The sequence below is a fragment of the Thamnophis sirtalis genome, unplaced genomic scaffold (assembly GCF_051295495.1).
Source record: "Thamnophis sirtalis isolate CommonGarterSnake01/CBP01778 unplaced genomic scaffold, rThaSir2_p1.2 scaffold_2, whole genome shotgun sequence".
NCBI classification, from domain to species: Eukaryota; Metazoa; Chordata; class Lepidosauria; order Squamata; family Natricidae; genus Thamnophis; species Thamnophis sirtalis.
This window is the reverse complement of record NW_028261382.1, coordinates 42,017,099-42,036,212: the sequence shown is the minus strand read 5'-3', so window position 1 is coordinate 42,036,212 and position 19,114 is coordinate 42,017,099. Positions and strand designations below refer to the sequence as shown.

General features: G+C 43.1%; 1 protein-coding gene across 1 annotated transcript; it reads left to right on the top strand.

Moving 5' to 3' along the window:
• The first annotated feature begins 1,110 nt into the window (after positions 1 to 1,110).
• Positions 1,111 to 17,711, top strand: LOC106551827 (lysosomal acid glucosylceramidase). Its single transcript, XM_087705130.1, has 11 exons — positions 1,111 to 1,173; positions 2,680 to 2,814; positions 4,378 to 4,569; positions 5,711 to 5,857; positions 8,265 to 8,398; positions 8,609 to 8,781; positions 9,667 to 9,904; positions 11,162 to 11,389; positions 12,590 to 12,753; positions 14,634 to 14,759; positions 15,652 to 17,711. The coding sequence occupies exons 2-11, from the start codon at positions 2,748 to 2,750 to the stop codon at positions 15,752 to 15,754; spliced, it is 1,572 nt and encodes a 523-aa protein (XP_087561256.1). The 5' UTR covers positions 1,111 to 1,173; positions 2,680 to 2,747; the 3' UTR covers positions 15,755 to 17,711.
• Positions 17,712 to 19,114: the final 1,403 nt, after the last annotated feature.

Sequence of the window (19,114 nt, the reverse complement as noted above, 5' to 3'; positions counted from 1 at the left end):
CCTCTCTCCTTCTTCCTTCCATCTTCCTTTCCTTTCCTCCCTCTTCCTTCTCTTCCCTCTCCTCTCCTCTCTTTCTTTCCTTCTTCTCTTGCCTTTCCCCTACTCCTCTCTTCTTTCTCTTCCCTTCCTGCTGTTTCTCCTTCTCTCCTTCTCTCTTCCATCTTCCTCTCTCCTCTATCTTCCTTCTCTCCCCTTTCCTCTCCTGCTCTCTTCCTTTCCTTCTTCCCTTGCCTCTCCCCTACTCCTCTCTTTCTCTTCCTCTTCCCTTCCTATCCTCTCTCCTCTCCCTTCCATCTTCCTTTCCTTTCCTCCCTCTTCCTTCTCTTCCCTCTCCTCTCCTCTCTTTCTTTCCTTCTTCCCTTGCCTTTCCCTACTCCTCTCTTCTTCCTCTTCCCCTTCCTGCCCTCTCTCCTTCTCATTCTCCCTTCCATCTTCCTTTTCTCCCTCTTCTTTCTCTCCACTCTCCTCTCCTGCTCTCTTCCCTTCCTTCCCTTGCCTCTCCCCTACTTCTCTCTTCCCCTTCCTATCCTCTCTCCTTCTCCCTTCCATCTTCCTTTCCTTTCCTCCCTCTTCCTTCTCTTCCCTCTCCTCTCCTCTCCTCTCTTTCTTTCCTTCTTCCCTTGCCTTTCCCCTACTCCTCTCTTCTTTCTCTTCCCCTTCCTGCCCTTTCTCCTTCTCTCCTTCTCTCTTCCATCTTCCTCTCCTCCTCTATCTTCCTTCTCTCCCCTTTCCTCTCCTGCTCTCTTCCTTTCCCTTCTTCCCTTGCCTCTCCCCTACTCCTCTCTTCTTCCTCTTCCCCTTCCTGCCCTCTCTCCTTCTCCTTTCTCCCTTCCATCTTCCTTTCTCTTCCTTTCCTCTTCCCTCCTTCCTCCCTCTCTCCTTCCTCATTCTCCCTTCCTCTTCCTTTCCTCCTCTTCCTTTCCTCCTCCCTCTCCTTTCCTCTCCTCTTACTCCTCTCTTCCCCTTCCCCTTCTCCCCACATTCTTTGTCACCAAAAGAACAGTTTGCCAGTCCGGCGACCTGTATATTCCCCGAGTCAACCAGGTGGCATCGAATTTATGCGGTGTAACCTGTTTCCTAGGTATTTATTATTATTTCCTCATCCTTTCAGGTGAGCGTCAGCCTCCACGCCGAGCTGCTAAAAAAGACAACAATTTCATCCCGGCTTCCCAGGTGAGAGCAGCTGGATTTGGGTATCGGGAGCTGTTCTTTTAAAAAATATATATTTCCAATATATTTGGCATCATCCCATTGAAAAGTGGCATGATATTTAAACGAACCTCAACGATGAGAAACGTCGGCTGAGGATGGCATCCTTTTATTCATGAATTTCTTGGAATCGAGGCGGCGCGAAGGACGTCCAGAATGGAGTTGTTGTTGTTGTTGTTGTTATTTTGTATTGTTTTCGTAAAGGAGGCCTCTTTCAAAAAAGAATTGGAGTGGGGGGAAAATGGATGGATGATAACTTTTCTCTCCATCTCCCCTCTTCTCTTCTCCTTCTTTCTGTCTCTCCCTTCCTCTCATCTTTTCTTCATTCCTCCCCTTCTTCCTCTCCTTCTTTTCTCTCCCCTCCTTTTCTTCTTTCCTCTCTTCTTCTCTTCTTTCCTCCCCTCCCTCCTCGTCTTCTTTCCTTCTTTCCTCTCCCCTCCTTTTCTTCTTCCTCTCTTCTTTCCTTCTTTCCTCCCTCCCTTCCTCTGCTCTTCTTATTTCCTCTCTTCTCATCTTTCTTCTTTCCTCTTCTCCCTTCTCTTCTTTTCTTCTTTCCTCCCTTCTTTTACTTTCATCTTTTCCCCTCTCTCTTTCCCTCTCCTTCTTTTCTCTTCTCTCCTTTTCTTCTTTCCTTTCTTCTTTCCCTTCTTTCCTCCCCTCCCTCCTCTTCTTCTTTCCTTCTTTCCTCTCCCCTCCTTTTCTTCTTTCTTCTTTCCTCCCCTCCCTTTTCTGCTTTTCTTATTTCCTCTCTTCTCGTCTTTCTTCTTTCCTCTCCTCCTCTTCTTCTTTTCTTCTTTCCTCCCTTCTCTTCTTTTTTCTTTCATCTCTTCCCCTCTCTTCCCCTCTCCTCTCTTTCTTTCCTCCTCTCCTTTTTCTTTCTTTCTTTCTTCTGTCCTCCTTTCCTCCCTTCCCTCCTCTTCTTCTTTCCTTCTTTCCTCTCCCCTCCTTTTCTTCTTTCCTTCTTTCCTCCCCTCCCTTCTCTGCTCTTCTTATTTCCTCTCTTCTCATCTTTCTTCTTTCCTCTCCTCCCTTCTCTTTCTTTTTTCTTTCATCTCCTCTCTCCTTTCTCTCCTTCTTTCCTCTTCTCCTTTTCTTCTTTCCTCCCCTCCCCTCCCCTTTTCTTTTTTCTTTTCTTTCTCTTTCTCCTTTCTATTTTAAAACTTTCTATTTTATCTCAAAACAGCTCAATAAAGTTTAATAATTTTGTTTTTAAAAAAAGGGAATTTTGAACAGGGTGTTCATGCAATCTAAAAACAACCATACAAGTAGCGATGTTTAAAATTGCTTGGCGATTCCTTTCCCCCAGATTTGGGTTATTTGCTGCGGGATAAATCACTTGTCCTTGTGAATATTTAAGGCTCGGGTTAGGAAAGTCTGCGGACGATGTAAAAATTTTATTTCGGTTTGCTACTTGATTTGAATAGGTAGCTTAAGCTATTTAAAAATCGGAATTTCCTGTCCTTGTTTCAGGAGTTTCGCAGCTTCGAAGGAGGGTGGAGGGGATCCCTGATCCCTGATTCTGCAATACTGGGGGGATTATGGCGTCGGTGACAATCTATGTTCTCGTTTTGGTCTTCATTTTGGCTGTAGCCAAGACATCAACAGGTGAGTTTTGGGGGAAATTTCCTTTTGTCTTCTTACAAATTTCTTTCACCCTGCGTGCAGCTTCATCCTATTTGGCTTTTTGTGAGGGTTTTTATTTGGCTGGGTTTAAAAAAGGAAACCAGGGGGGGGGGAGAGTTTGCGGTAAATCTCCGCGGCGGTAGAACCTCCCTGTGGAAAGGCAGTCTACCTTTAAAGGAAGGATTTCAGCTGCTGCTGTGGTGGGGCCATTCCCGAGACAGGCTGCCCTTGTTTGTAAACTAAAAAACACGAGGGGAAAGAAGGTGGATCCTTCATTTAATCCAGAAATTCCTGCCTTTTTTAAAATTTTATTTTGATGAGGGATGTTGCGTGGAAGGCGAAGGGATTTGGTTTTCTCTTTCACAATTTAAGATTAGCCGGGTGTGGTAAGAAAGAATCGGAATTCAAGCACAGCTATTTGCCCTTTTTAAAAAAGAGGGAAAGAGAGAGATGGTAGGTAGGTAGATAGATAAGATAGATAGATAGATAGATAGATAGATAGATAGATAAGATAGATAGATAGATAGATAGATAGATAGATAGATAGATAGATAGATAGAGATAGATAGAGAAGGATAGATAGAGAAGGATAGATAGATAGATGATAGATAGATAGATAGATAGATAGATAGATAGATAGATAGATAGAGATAGATAGATAGATAGATAGATAGATAGAGATAAATAGATGATAGAAAGATAGATAATGGATAGATAGATAGATAGATAGATGATAGATAGATAGATAAATAAGTTAGATAATAGAAAGACAGATAACAGATATAGAGATAGAAAGATGGATATCACATAGATAGATAGAAATATAGATGATAGATAGCTAGATAAATAAGTTAGATAATAGAAAGATAGATAATATAGAGATAGAAAGATAGATAACAGATAGAAAGATAAATAGCTAGATAAATAAGTTAGATAATAGATAGATAACAGATGTAGAGATAGAAAGATAGATAATAGATAGATAGAAAGATAGATGATATAGATAGATAAATGTTAGATAATAGATAATATAGAGATAGAAAGATAGATAATAGATAGAAAGATAATGATAGATAGATAAATAAGCTAGATAATAGATGATAGAGATAAATAATAGAGAGAGAAAGATAATAGCTAGAGAGAGATAGAAAAAATAGATAAGATAGAGATAGATAGTTAATAGATGATAGAGATAGATAGATAAAAGATAGAGATAGAAAAAGATAATAGAGAGAGAGAAAGAGAGAGAGAAGATAGAAAGATAGAGAATAGAGAGATAGAATTAGAGAGATAGATAAGAGAGAGAGAGTTAGAAAGATAGACAATAGATAGATAGGGATAGAGAAATAGAGAGAGATAGTAGAGAGAGAGGTATAGAAAGATAGATAATAGAGAGAGAGAGAGTAATTCTGCACCGTTGTAACTTTGAACCGTCACTAAAATGAACTGTTGTACATCAAGGCCCCCTACCTGTATATTCTTCATGCATCCCACCCATATATTCTAGACAGATTTTCCTAAAAACGGTTCCCCTTCTCCATTCAGGAAGCAGAGCCTGCAATCGGAAGTATTTTGGCGTGGACGCAATTGTGTGTGTTTGTAACAGTACCTATTGCGATACCCAGGATCCTGTCCATCTCCCTCCCTTGGGTCAGTTCGTCGTGTACGAAAGCAGCAAATCCGGGAACCGACTGGAACGCAGAGAAGGTCATTTCCAGAACAAAACGACCAATCCAGGTATCTCTCCCTCGGCTGTGTCAGGACTACAAGTCCCATCTCCCCAAGTCCCAAGGGGCCGGCCAACTGCGGAAGGAAGCGGAGAGACAATTCCACCTTCTGGAGGAGACGGGCGGTGTTTATTATTATTATTCTTGCTGTTGTTATTTCAAGTTTAATGAATAAAAGAAATAACAACAACAACAATAATTTAAACTGTTACGTTTTTCCAGTCCCAGACTGTGAATTGAATTGAACATTAACCAATAATAATAATGATAATGATAATAATGATGAAACTGTTGATCACATACTCAGCTGCTGTAAAAAAAATAACGCAGACTGATTATAAATTGCGGCACAATTCAGTAGCACAAATGATCCATTGGAATTTGTGCAAAAATTATAATATTAAAACAGCAACAAACTGGTTGGGAACATCAGCCTGAAAAAGTCACCGAAAATCAGATGGTCAAGATCTTGTGGGATTTCCGTATACAAACCGACAAAATACTGGCGCATAATACACCAGACATCACACTGGTTGAGAAAAACAAGGTCACAATCATCATAGACATCGCAATACCCGGTGATAGCAGGGTCGACGAGAAGGAACATGAAAAAAATCGCAAGATACCAGGACTTAAAAATCGAAATTCAACGACTATGGCACAAACCAGCAGTGGTAATTCCAGTGGTAATTGGCACACTGGGTGCTATTCCAAAAGCACCGGAATTACATTTAAAACAGTTAAAAATTGACAAAATCCCCACCAGTCAAATGCAAAAAGCCGCACTGCTTGGATCTGCACGCATATTACGAAAATACGTTACGACGTCCTAGGCCCCTGGGTGGGGCTCGACTAGTAACCAATGCCAAATCCGGCGAAACAACTGGCCGCTGTGATACAATTGTATAATAATAATAATAATGATTATTATTATTATTAACCACATAATAATAATAACTTGAACTGTTAATTTTTTACCAGTCTCAGACTGAATCGAATTGAAGATTAACTAACAATCATAATTCCACTACATGCTTCCAGCTGTAATATTCTACCTGTGGTTTTTTTAATTTTATGTATTAATTTATAAAACGTACAGGCCACCTGTTTCCCCTGTGTGACTCTTCCTTCCCCATCCTTCCTTTTCTTAGGCATCCTCCTGATTTTGGAGTCGGCCCAGCGGTATCAGAGTATAAAAGGATTTGGGGGCTCTGTCACTGATTCTGCCTCCATCAACATCCTGGCTTTGTCGCCGAATGCCCAGAGAAATTTACTACGCTCTTACTTCTCGGAGGAAGGTAAACGTCACGGCGAGGGGTTTAGGGACTAAGGAGGGATCTGGAAGGAATTGCGCTCGGAAGGGAATCAAGGTGGGCGTGCATTTTGTGCTAGGTGATAGCTACGTGATAGATGATAGATAGATAGATAGATAGATAGATAGATAGATAGATAGATAGATAGATAGATAGATGATAGATAGATAGATGATAGATAGATAGATAGATAGATAGATAGATAGATGATAGATAGATGATTGATAGATAGATAGATAGATAGATAGATGATAGATAGATAGATAGATAGATAGATAGATAGATGATAGATAGATAGATAGATGATAGATAGATAGATAGATAGATAGATAGATAGATAGATAGATAGATGATAGATAGATAGATAGATGATAGATAGATAGATAGATAGATAGATGATAGATAGATAGATAGATAGATAGATAGATGATAGATAGATAGATGATATAGATAGATAGATAGATAGATAGATAGATGATAGATAGATAGATGATAGATAGATAGATGATAGATAGATAGATGATAGATAGATAGATAGATAGATAGATGATAGATAGATAGATAGATAGATGATAGATAGATAGATAGATAGATAGATAGATGATAGATAGATAGATAGATAGATAGATAGATAGATAGATAGATTAGATAGATAGATAGATTAGATAGATAGATAGATGATAGATAGATAGATAGATAGATAGATAGATAGATAGATGATAGATAGATAGATAGATGATAGATAGATAGATAGATAGATTAGATAGATAGATAGATAGATAGATAGATAGATAGATGATAGATAGATTAGATAGATAGATAGATAGATAGATGATTGATAGATAGATAGATAGATAGATAGATAGATAGATAGATAGATAGATAGATAGATAGATAGATAGATTAGATAGATAGCCGCCCGGAGTCCTACGGGATTGGGTGGCATACAAATCTATTAAATTACTAAATTACTAGATGATGGGTGTGTGTGTGTGTGAGAGAGAGAGAGACAGACAGACAGATGGGGCGGGGAGAGAGAGAGATTGCCTGGATTGGACAAATTGGGATTGCAAGAACAAGAATTTAAAGAGAATATAGCAATAGCAATAGCAGTAGACTTATATATCGCTTCATAGGGCTTTCAGCCCTCTCTAAGCGGTTTACAGAGAGTCAGCATATTGCCCCCACAGTCTGGGTCCTCATTTTACCCACCTCGGAAGGATGGAAGGCTGAGTCAACCCTGAGCCGGTGAGATTTGAACCGCTGAACTGCTGATCTAGCAGTAGCCTGCAGTGCTGCATTTAACCACTGCGCCACCTCGGCTCTCATGGTCTCTCTCTCATATGACTCATGGTTAAATGCGTCAGAACTGCAATCCATTTTCTCCTCTTATTTTTGTTTTTAATTTAAAAGGGTGGAGGGTAGCATGTTCCTCTTTCATAATGGGGACCCATTTCAGGAAACGCGGCAGCCACGCAAAGGCATAAACATCAGCTTCCATGTTCATAATTAACAAACCTCAAATTACTTCCCTGTCCTTCCATTGCCACAGTCGCAGAAGGCAGAATTGCTGCATTGTGCCCATCGCGGAAACTCACGTTGCTGAGACTTGCTGAGAACTAGGCACTTAAGATTGCCTTTTTGGGGGGTGCCAGTTAGCACAGACACCTAGTCCTTGACTTAGAACCACAATCGAGCCCAATATTTCTGGGAGGTGTTTTTTGTTCAGGGAGGTCTGCCCCAATTTACGACCTTTCTTGCCACTGTTCCGACCGAGGCTTCCTAAGAGGATGAAGCCAACTCCTTGTTGTCCCGACAAAACCCCCTTTTATTAATTGATTGTGAATTCTGCTCATTCACATCCAGCAAAGTTTTTAAAGGGAGGATTTACGGTCACAGACCTTATCAGGCTTGGAGAGCTGCCAGGCCGATCTCTGCAAAACTTGGCCAGGAGTCTCGGAGAGTCCCGAACCAATTAAGCGAACTAATGGTCTCCTGCAAACTCCACTCCCCTGTCGCTCCTCTTTTATTCCCTCTGGGAGGGGCCACTCACCGTCCACCTGTGGGCGAGGCAGGGCAAGGATACTGTAAAATCTCCTTTCCCTCCCCACTAACCTCTTTCCCAGCTTCGTTCTCCTGTGCAGGGCAACAGAAGGAGACCCAGCTGGGACAATTCACTGGGATTCGGGAGGCAGAGAATAGATGCGGGCGGGGCCAGCCACAGTCGATATTTGCCGGTTCTCCGAACTGCTCAAAATTTCCGCTACTGGTTCGCCAGAACTGGTCAGAACCGGCTGAATCTGGTCTGATTGCATACAAGCTATTGTGGTCACATCTCTCTCTCTCTCTCACACACACACACACTGACTGTCTGCCTATTGACACACTGCAGGGATCGAATACAATCTCGTGCGTATGCCGATGGCGAGTTGTGATTTCTCTATCCGGCCGTACACTTACGACGATTTCCCGTGCGACTACGAGTTGAAGAATTTCAGCCTAGTTTTAGAAGACCTCCAAATGAAAGTAAGCTTTAACACACACACACTACGAGTTGAAGAATTTCAGCCTAGTTTTAGAAGACCTCCAAATGAAAGTAAGCTTTAACACACACACACACACACACTGAAAAGTGGGGAGTATTGGCAGAGAGATAGGAGGGATGACTCTGGGCGACCATTGTTGGTCCTTGTTGAACCCCCACCCCACCCCACCTCCCACTCCTTCTCCCCACAGATCCCCATTGTGCATCGGGCCAAGGCTATGTCAAGGAAGCCCATCTCCCTCATGGCAAGTCCATGGACTGCTCCGATTTGGATGAAAAGCAACGAGGACTGGAAGGGGGAAGGTTGGCTGAAAGGGCAGGCGGGAGATTCCATCCACAAAACCTGGGCTTCCTACTTTGTCAGGTACAAAAACGGGCAGACAGGTGTCTTTGTTGTGGGGGAACACTGCCCTCTGCAGGCAGCGAAGGGTATCGGCACCTCTGTCAAGTCCCTTGCGGCAGTCGAACATAGTTTTTGAAATGAAGAAATCGTTTTTGAAATTAAAAGTCGCATTTTGAAATTTAAAAAAAGGGTTTGAAATTTAAAAAAAGGGTTTGAAATGAAGAAATCGTTTTTGAAATGAAGAAAATCGTTTTTGAAATTAAAAATAGTTTTTGAAATGAAAAAAGTTTTTGAAATTGAAAAAAAGTTTTTGAAATTGAAAAATAGTTTTTGGAATTAAAAATACTTTTTAAAATTGAAAAATAGTTTTTGAAATTAAAAATAGTTTTTTTTGAAATTGAAAAATAGTTTTTAAAATTGGAAAATAGTTTTTAAAATTGAGAAATAGTTTTTGAAAATAAAAATAGTTTTTTTTTTGAAATTGAAAAATAGTTTTTAAAATTGGAAAATAGTTTTTGAAATTGACAAATAGTTTTTGAAATTAAGAAATAGTTTTTGAAATTAAAAAATAGTTTTTGAAATTAAAAAGTTTGAAATTATAAAATAGTTTTTGAATAAATTGAAAAATAGTGTTTTTGAAATTAAAAAATAGTTTTTGAAATTATAAAATAGTTTTTGAATAAAAAATAGTTTATGAAATTAAGAAATAGCTTTTGAAATTAAGAAATAGCTTTTGAAATTAAGAAATAGCTTTTGAAACTAAGAAATAGCTTTTGAAATTAAGAAATATATACTTTTAAAAATTAAAATATATACATATTGGATGGTTATACCGTGGGAGTTGATATCAGTCCAGTTTCGCCAATTTAAAGGTGAACAACGGTGTCTCTGTTTCCCTCGGCCAAGGTTCCTCGACGAATACGCCAAGCAGAATTTAACCTTCTGGGCTATCACTGCTCAAAACGAGCCTTCTTCTGGATATGTGAAAAATTATCCTTTCCAGACTCTGGGCTTCACCCCGGAATCACAACGCGACTTCATTGCCCTGGATCTCGGCCCCGCCCTGGCACGCAGTTCCCACAAAGATATCCGGTTAATTATCTTAGACGACAACCGAATCCATCTCCCTCGATGGGCCAAAGTGGTGAGTGGAAGACTTAAAACTTCGAAAACTTTTTTTTAAAAAAAAAAACCCAGACAATTATTTTTAAGAAAACAAGCAGCTAGTCCCTAAGGATGGGAATATGAGTTGGAGGGAAGTGGACAATCCGGAATTCTAGAGCAAGAAATCAAATAGAATCGTTCTTAAACCATAAGAGTCTCAGACCAGGAACAAGGCGGATAAACCATTAGGAAAACTACATTGTGTTCCATTTTAATTTTCCGGATCCATTTCCGTGACGCTTTCGAGTGGCGGGGTGGCCTAAAGGTGGAGTTCTCGCCCCACAACCCCAGAGGCTGTGAGTCCAATCCTTGGGGAGAGGCAGGTATTTCTGTCTCTGGGCACGATGAGAATATTTCTGCTGAGCAAAACTCCGCTCTGGCGACACGGAAAGGCATCGGGCCAGTAAAAGACTCAGCTCCATTTTTTTCGTTAAAAAGAAGATGATGAATTTCCATGACGCTTTGGTTTTTCAAGATTATCTGGCATTGCCTCTTTCCGTTAAGGTTCAGGGTCACAATAAGGAAGGTGAGGTTTGGGGGGAATCTCTTGATGGCCTCCTGTCCGACAGCCGACAGGTCTGAGATCTTTCAAACTTTTTAAGAGTAGGAATGTGAGATTTCCAAACAGATTGGATTCCACCTTGAGAAGTGGAAGATGGAGAGACTTTAACGGCAAGAATTCCCCAGCCAGCATGCTACCTGGGGAATTCTGGGCGTTAAAGTCCACCATCTTAAAGCATATTGGCTTGGGAATTCTGGGAGTTGAAGTCCACCCATCTTAAACCCTGCTGCCTGGGGAAGTCTGGGAGTTGAAGTCCTCCCTCTTAAAGCATGCTGGCTGAGGAATTCTGGGTGTTGAAGCCCACCCCTCTTAAAGCAGGCTGGCTGGGGAATTCTGGGAGTTGAAGCCCACCCCTCTTAAAGCATGCTGGCTGGGAAATTCTGGGAATTGAAGTCCTCTCCTCTTAAAGCATGCTGGCTGGGGAATTCTGGGAGTTGAAGTACACCCCTCTTAAAGCATGCTGGCTGGGAAATTCTGGGAGTTGAATCCCACTCCTCTTAAAGCACACTGCCTGGGGAATTCTGGGACTTGAAGCCACCAAACCAAGGTTGAAAAACACTTAACTAGAACCAGTCTCCTAACTGGGTTAGAAGTAGCGATTCCTGCAGGGGTTGGGCTGGATGACCTCTGCATTTCCTCCCGATTCTGATCCTTCCCCCCCCCCCCCTTTTCAAGGTTTTGAGCGGGGAGAGCCAAGCCTATCGCTACATTCATGGCATCGGCCTCCACTGGTATATGGATTTCATCAGCCCCGTCAAGGGCACGTTGGAAGCCACCCAGCGTATCTTCCCTGACTATTTCCTGATTGCCACAGAAGCCTGCGCTGGCTCTTACTTTTGGGAGCAGGATGTGATCCTGGGATCCTGGGATCGAGGGGAGGACTACAGCCATAGCATCTTGGAGGTATCGGATGGGGTGGGTGGAAGGGAAGAAAAAGAAGAGAAAGAAAGAAGAGGAAAAAGAGAAGGAATGGGGAAGGGGAGAGAGGGAAGAAAGTCAGGGGGAGGGAGGGAAAAAAGAACAAGAGAGGCAGTGGGAGGAAGGGAAGAATCTGAAGGAACAATGGAAGAAAGGAAGGAAGAGAGAAAGGAGAGAAAAAGAAGAGGGGAAGGAGGCAGGAGAAAACAGAACGAGAGAGTGGGAGAAAGAGAAGCGAAGGGTCAGAAGGAATAATGGAAGGAAGGAAGAGAAAAGGAAGAGGGAAGGGAGGGAGGAGAAAAACAAGAGGGGCAGTGGGAGGAAGAGAAAGGAAGGGTCAATGGAAGGAAGAGAGAAAAGAGAAAAGAAAAAGGGAAGAGGAAGGAAGGAAGGAGGATGGTAGAGGAAGGAAAGAGAGGCAGGGAAGGAGAGATGCAAGAAGGAAAACAGGAAGGGGGAAGAAGGAGGAAGAAGAGCAGAGGGAAGGAGCGAAAGGAAGTATAGAAGGAATTGTAGGGGAAGAGGAAGAAAGGAGAGATAGGAAGGAAGGAAGGAAGGGAAAAGGAAGTAGGATGGATGGATGGATGATGGAGGGAGTGAGGGAGGGTGGAAGGGAAGGAAGGAAAGAGAAAAGGAAGGGAAGACGGATGGATAGATGATGGAGGAAGTGAGGGAGAGTAGAAGGGAAGGGAAGAAGGAAGGAAGGGAAAGGGAAGAAGGATGGAGGGAGTGAAGGAGGGTGGAAGCGAAGGAAGGAAGGAAGGTAAGGATGAATGGATAGATGATGGAGGAAGTGAGGGAGAGTAGAAGAGAAGGAAGGCAGGAAGGGAAAGGGAAGAAGGATGGAGTGAGTGAAGGAGTGAGGGAGGGTGGAAGGGAAGAAGGAAGGCAGGAAAAGAGAAGGACGGATGGATGATGAGTTGAAGGAGTGAGGGAGGGTGGAAGGGAAGGAAGGGAGGAAGAAAGGAAGGGGGAATTATAGAGGAAGAGAAGAAGAATAAAGGAGAGATGGAAAGGAAGGAAGGAAGGGAGAGCAGGTAGTGAGAGAAAGAAAAGAGAAGAAGGAAGGCTAGGCAATTGAAGGAAGGAAGAAAAGAGAAGAAGAGGAAGGGAGTGAAGTTAAACCTTAGAAGGCCCTTCCCCTTCCTCGTTAGAGACCCTGATTCTTCCCCGTCTTCTCTCTAGAACCTGAATAACCACGTCGTCGGTTGGATCGACTGGAACCTGGCCCTGGATTTACAAGGAGGCCCCAACTGGGTGAAGAACTACGTCGACAGCCCGATCATTGTGGACCAGAGCAGCGACATCTTCTACAAGCAGCCCATGTTCTATCACCTGGGGCACTTCAGGTGTAACCGGCGGGGCCAGGGTGGGGATTACTGACCATGGTTAGGAGTAGCGGCGAAACTTCGGATGAGATTCTTGACCTCCTTGGTTCTGTAGAAGACCACCAGGGGAAGCTGGGTGGGAGGAACGCAACTAAGGATCAACCATCTCTACCTGATGAAAATTGAGTCTAAATCTGGTGAAATCCAACTTGGATGGAAGGATGGGGGGTAGAAAGGGCCCTCTTTGTAGGTTCTGGGGGATATTTTAAGGTTTAAGTCAACCCTCAATCACAGAAGCTCTTAACCGAATTGTAAGGTCAATTGGCTAACCTTAAGCTCAACCAATTAACCTGAAGCTCAAGTGGGAATCCTGAACTCAGCCATCTCACCTTAAACTCAACTACCTAAGCTTAGGATCAATACGCCAATCTTAAGGGTCAATCAGCCCACCTTAACTTAACTTGACTAACTTAAGCTCAACTGATTAAGCTTAAGCTCAACCAACTAAACTCAATGAGCCAATCCTAAATCCAACCAGCCAACATAACATTAAACCCTAAACTCAATTGGCCAACCTTAAGCTCAGCTGACTAACCTTAGACCCAACTCGCCAATCTTAAGAACAACAAGCCAATCTTAAGTTCAACTGGCCAAACTTAAGCTCAGCCAACTAACCTTAAACTCAACCAGCCGACCTTAAACTCAACCAATTAGTCTTAAAATCAACGAGCCAACCTTCGGTTGAATTGACTAACCAATTGGCCAACCTTAAACTCAACAAGTTAATCTTAAGCTCAACTGACTAATCTGAAGTTCAAATGATTAACCTTCAGCTCAATTAACCTTAAACTCAACTGACCAACCTTGAGCTCAATTGACTAACCTTAGGCGGAACTGGCCAACCTTAAGCTCAACAAGCCAATCTTAAGTTCAACCGGCCAACCTGAAACTCAACTGACTAGTCTGACGCTCAATTGATTAACCTTAAGCACAACTAACTAACCTTAAATTCATCCAACCAAGTTTAAGGTCAACTGACTAACCCTTAAGATCAACTGGCCAACCTCAAGCTCAATTGAGTAACCTTAAGCACAACTAACTAACCTTAAACTCATCCAACCAAGCTTAAGATCAACTGTCTAACTCTTAAGGTCAACTGGCCAACCTCAAGCTCAATTGACTAACCTTAAGCACAACTAACTAACCTTAAACTCATCCGACCAACCTTAAGATCAACTGACTAACCCTTAAGGTCAACTGGTCAAGCTCAATTGATTAACCTTAAGCACAACTAACTAATCTTAAACTCATCCAAACAACCTTAAGATCAACTGACTAACCCTTAAGGTCAACTGGCCAAGCTCAATTGATTAACCTTAAGCACAACTAACTAACCTTCAACTCATCGACCAACCTTAAGATCAACTGACTAACCCTTAAGGTCAACTGGTCAAGCTCAATTGATTAACCTTAAGCACAACTAACTAACCTTAAACTCATCCAACCAACCTTAAGATCAACTGGCTAACCCTTAAGGTCAACTGGTCAAGCTCAATTGATTAACCTTAAGCACAACTAACTAACCTTAAACTCATCCGGCCAACCTTAAGATCAACTGACTAACCCTTAAGGTCAACTTAAGTTGACCTTAAGAGTTAGTCAGTTGAGGTTCCTCAAGCTCAATTGGGTAACCATAAACTCAACTGCCCAACTTTAAGCTCAACCAACTAACCACCCTACAGGATTGTCACTTTGTGGGGAAAGTGAAGGGGAGTGTTAAGACACAATTTTTCAAGGAACCACATGTCCCCATTTTGTGCTCAGGATTTCTAAATCAGGGTGGATCTCCTCGCCACCCCTGGTGGGATCTCTTCATCCCCTCCTTTTTTCTCCCTACTTAGCAAGTTCATTGTTGAAGGATCCCAGCGCATTGGGCTGACGATGGTTAAACGTGGCTTTCGTTGCAACCTGGAACATGTTGCGGTGATTCGTCCCGACGGATCGGCTGTGGTGGTGGTCCTTAATCGGTAAGTGCCAGCATTCCAAACGGCTGTGCTTTCAAAGAGCCAAGTTACTAGTTCTCATGAAGCCATCTTTTTTTTTTTCCTTTTTCAAACACCTCCAAGGTTCACATCACTAAGTTAGCATATGGCGTGAACAAAAATGTGTCCCATTTTTCCAATTTGAGTGTGTTGACCTCCGGACTCAAAATGAGGCTCTTTATCGGGGAGGGGGCATATAAATGTAATAAAGGCAGTTTTATAGAGCCCCCATTTCGTTTTGTCTGAATTTTTAGTCTTTCACACTGAACCGGGTGTCAAAAGTCTCTAAGCCACCCTGGCATTCGGGTGAGAAATTATTCTTTATAAACTTTGCAGGAGTTAGCAACAACAAAACAAATTGCGATAAATATGTTGGAGTAAAAGACAATGAGGGAAGCGGTGGCTCAGGGGCTAAGACGCTGAGCTTGTCGATCGTAAAGATCGGCAGTTCGGCGGTTCGAATCCCCAGCGCCGCGTAACGGAGTGAGCTCCCGTGACTTGTCTCAGCTGCCATTCGAAAGCACGTTAAAGAAATGCGAGTAGAAAAATAGGAACCACCTTTGGTGGGAAGGGAACAGCGTTCCGTGCGGCTTCGGGAATGGAGTCATGCCGGCCATGTGACCCCGGAGACGTCTTCGGACAGCGCTGGCTCTTCGGCTTTGAAACGGAGATGAGCACCGCCCCCTAGAGTCAGGAACGAGTAGCACCTCTGCGCGAAGGGAGCCTTTACCTTAAAAGAAAATAAGTTACTATGGTGTGCACCGTTTTGTGATTGTGTTTCTGCTTCTCCCCTTCTTATTCCTCCCTTCTTTTCCTCCTCCTCTCCTTTTCCATCTCTTCTCCCTCCCTTCTTTTCCCGTCTCTTTTCTCGACACAGGTCTTCGTTCAATCTCACCTTCGGAATTTACGATTCGGTTGGTGTTATTTCAGCCCAAATCCCTGCCAACTCCATCCAGACGTATCTCTGGCGCCGTCAGTGAAGAAGGGAGTATCGTACTGGGTACCAGAAGAAAAATTAGCTGAGCCACTGGGGGAATCATTTACTAACCTTCTTGGGAGCCAAGATGGTGGTTCAGCCCCAGTGGATTATGTCCTTCTAGGACAGAAACCTTGACAATGATTGAAGAAGCAAGAGATTTTGATGCTTGCTGGGATGAACAAACCATGATTCTTGAAGTGTCTATCAATAGATGGTTCAAATTAACCGAAATCAAGGTGTTCCTTCCAATTGATCTGGCTGGGAATTCCTTGGCCAAGATTGTTGGCTTCCGCACCGTGTGTTTGCCCAGTCCTTTGGAAGTGCACTTCATTAAGCCACGAATCCTGGCTTACATGCCACAGGGGCTTGTTTTCCCCAACAACCAAGCCACAATTACGACTTTTCACCTTGAACCTGAATGAGATCAGCTGAGTCCTATCTCGTTCCAGATTCGTAGCTCATTCGTGGTTAGCATTTCAAATTAAGCAGCTGGGATAATAGTTTTATCTGTTTTGTTTTGTTTTTCATTCTCCCGTCTTCAATTAACGGACAGCGTGACGCTGATGTTTAGCTGATTATATTTATTAAAACCTGCCTTTGTTCTAGTTTCAGATTACTTGCCCTGCCCAAGGGAGAATTAATTATTATTAATTAATAATATTGGTTCGTTCTGCACTCAGCCAGATGTTCAAACTGGATTTGGCATTTTTATTTCCCCCCCCCTCGAGTCCTTTCCAAGGACCTTGGACAGCCAGATGTGAAGGTGTTCTGAAGGTGTTACGACTCCCCCCACAGGATGAGCCGAGCAGCCTTTCGCAATTGACAGATGGGGGGGGGATTGTGTCAATGCCGGCGATGTTCAATTGTTATTATAGTTCATTGCGCAGATGTTTAGACTGGAGTGGGCATTCGTGTCCCCCCCTAGCCAGTCCTTCCCAAGCATCTGGGATAGGCACAGAGGTGGGTTCCTACTAGTTCCCACCAGTTCGGTAGAACCGGTTCGTCAAATCTACCGAACCGGTTAGAAGAGGTTCCACCAGTGGACCCGGAAAGCAGGCCACGTCTACAGAAGAGGTTCCAAAAATTTTTTGAAACCCACCACTGACATGCACACACACACACACAGACTCACACAGAAAGAGAAAGAGAAAGAAAGAAAGAAAAAAAGAAAGAAAAAGTGAGAGAGAGATGAAAGGAAAAAGGGACAGAGAGACGGGAAGGAAAGAGAGAGAGAGAGAGAGAGAACACATGGCCGGCAAGCCACTCCCACCAGGTCACATGGCTGGCAAGCCACTCCCACAAAGGAGGCCACACCCACAGAGTAGGTTCGAATTTTTTTTTGAAACCCACCACTGGATAGGCAGATGTTTTTTATGGAATCCTATCAAAGAGAGATGCAAGCTGTCAGCTCTTCCGAGCCAAGCGGCCTTTCGCAATTGACTGATGGGCGGGGATTTTGTCAATGCCCCCGGGGTTCAATTATAATTAGTTCGTCATACAGTCAGTCAGGCCAGTTTAGCCCGGATTTGGCCTTTTACTGAGCTCTTCCCAAGGATAGGCTGATGTTTAATAACATTACAGATCATTTTGCAGGCTGGGAGCAGTTCCGAGCCAAGCTTCCTGTTTGCAATTGACTGATGGGGTTGATTTTGTCAATGCCGACGGCATTCAAGTGGCGCTCCAGAGCTACCTCTCTTGCAACGAGCTTCCTTTTATCGTTTGCACATGGAGTCTCTCCCGCCTTCTACGCTTAGCTGCCTGGAATCGAACCAACTTCTGTTTTCCTCTCTGGAGCCAACATTCACAACTTTCTTCCCGGCAACGTAGCTTTCGAACCCGTCTGAAGATGGGACGACTTGGGAGTCGCGCAGATCGCATCGGATCTGTGACGCGTCGTGATTTAGAACTAATACCTCTTCGGGGCAAAACAACAATAAAAATAAATCGGTTTAACATCCTCCTTTTGTTCTGCCTTATTTTATCTTGTAGCACAAGCCGCTCAAGGTGATTGATTGATTGATTGATTGATTGATTGATTGATTATATTTCTATGCCGCCCTTTTCCCCTGAAGGGGACTCATGGCGGCTCACAATTCAAATCAGGGAAGGGGGTACAGACAAAAAAATAAAACATAACAATACATAATTTAAAAACACACAACAGTCATACCATTCGAGACGGGGGCAACAGCTCTTTAGCCCCAGGCCTGTCGGAACAGCCAGGTTTTAAGGGCTTTGCGGAAGGCCTGGAGGGTGGTGAGGGTTCGAATCTCCACGGGGAGTTCGTTCCAGAGGGTCGGAGCGGCCACAGAGAAGGCTCTCCTCCGGGTAGTCGCCAGTCGACACTGGCCGGCGGATGGAATTCGGAGGAGGCCTAATCTGTGGGATCTAATCGGTCTAGTGGAGGTGATTGGCAGCAGGCGGTCTCTCAAGTACCCAGGTCCAATAGGTAGAATGGATAATTTTCCCAAGCCTCTTGGGAAGAAGTTATGGAACTTCTTCCATAATGTATATTTTCTTGTCTAGCCTAATATATACCCCTCCCTCCCTCCACCCTTCCCCCCCAACCCCCCTCCTCCTTCCCCCCCCCCGACTTCCCAGAACCCGTACACGGTATGGATTTTTAACAAACACAGCCTAAAATCTATTGAGAAAAAAGAAATAAAGAAATTAACGACATCTCTACATTGACCTTAGCTTCTTCTTGCCGAGCTAACTTTAAACAGTTTAAATCATTTCTGATCTTAAGCATAGGCTAACTGGAATTTCTTGGTCCCCTATTTATTTTGTATATAGTCAATCCGTTTTTCCCAGTCTCGTTTATATCTCTCATTTGAATGGTCTTTAAGAGATGCCGATATTTTAGCCATCTCGGCTAAGTTTGTGACTTTCAATGTCCATTCTTGGATTGTAGGCAAGTCTTCCTTCTTCCAGTATTGCGCCACCAACAGTCTTGCTGCCGTTATTAGGTGCAGAATCAAGTAAAGTCAGTACTTATACCTAGTAAGAATAACTGAGGAGTAAATGGTATGAATGTTGTGTTTTCTTTTAATTATGTGTTGTCGTATATGTAAAAGTCTGTTTCCCCTTTCCCTTTCGGATGTGAGCCGCCCTGAGTCCCCCCAGGGAAAAGGGCGGCATACAAATAAACTCCTGAATCTGAATCTGAAAATTTGTATGAAATTGCCGGATGTTGAGGTCACTTCAGAAGAGATGAGCGTTTGTTTTTGGCGTCGATCCCAAATTGCTGTGCGTTTAACAAAAAAACCCTAAGCTATAAATTTCTGAGTCATCACTTCAGACCACGCCAAAGATTTATTTCCGTCTCAAGCGAAATTAACTGCTCCGTGTAAGTCACTTA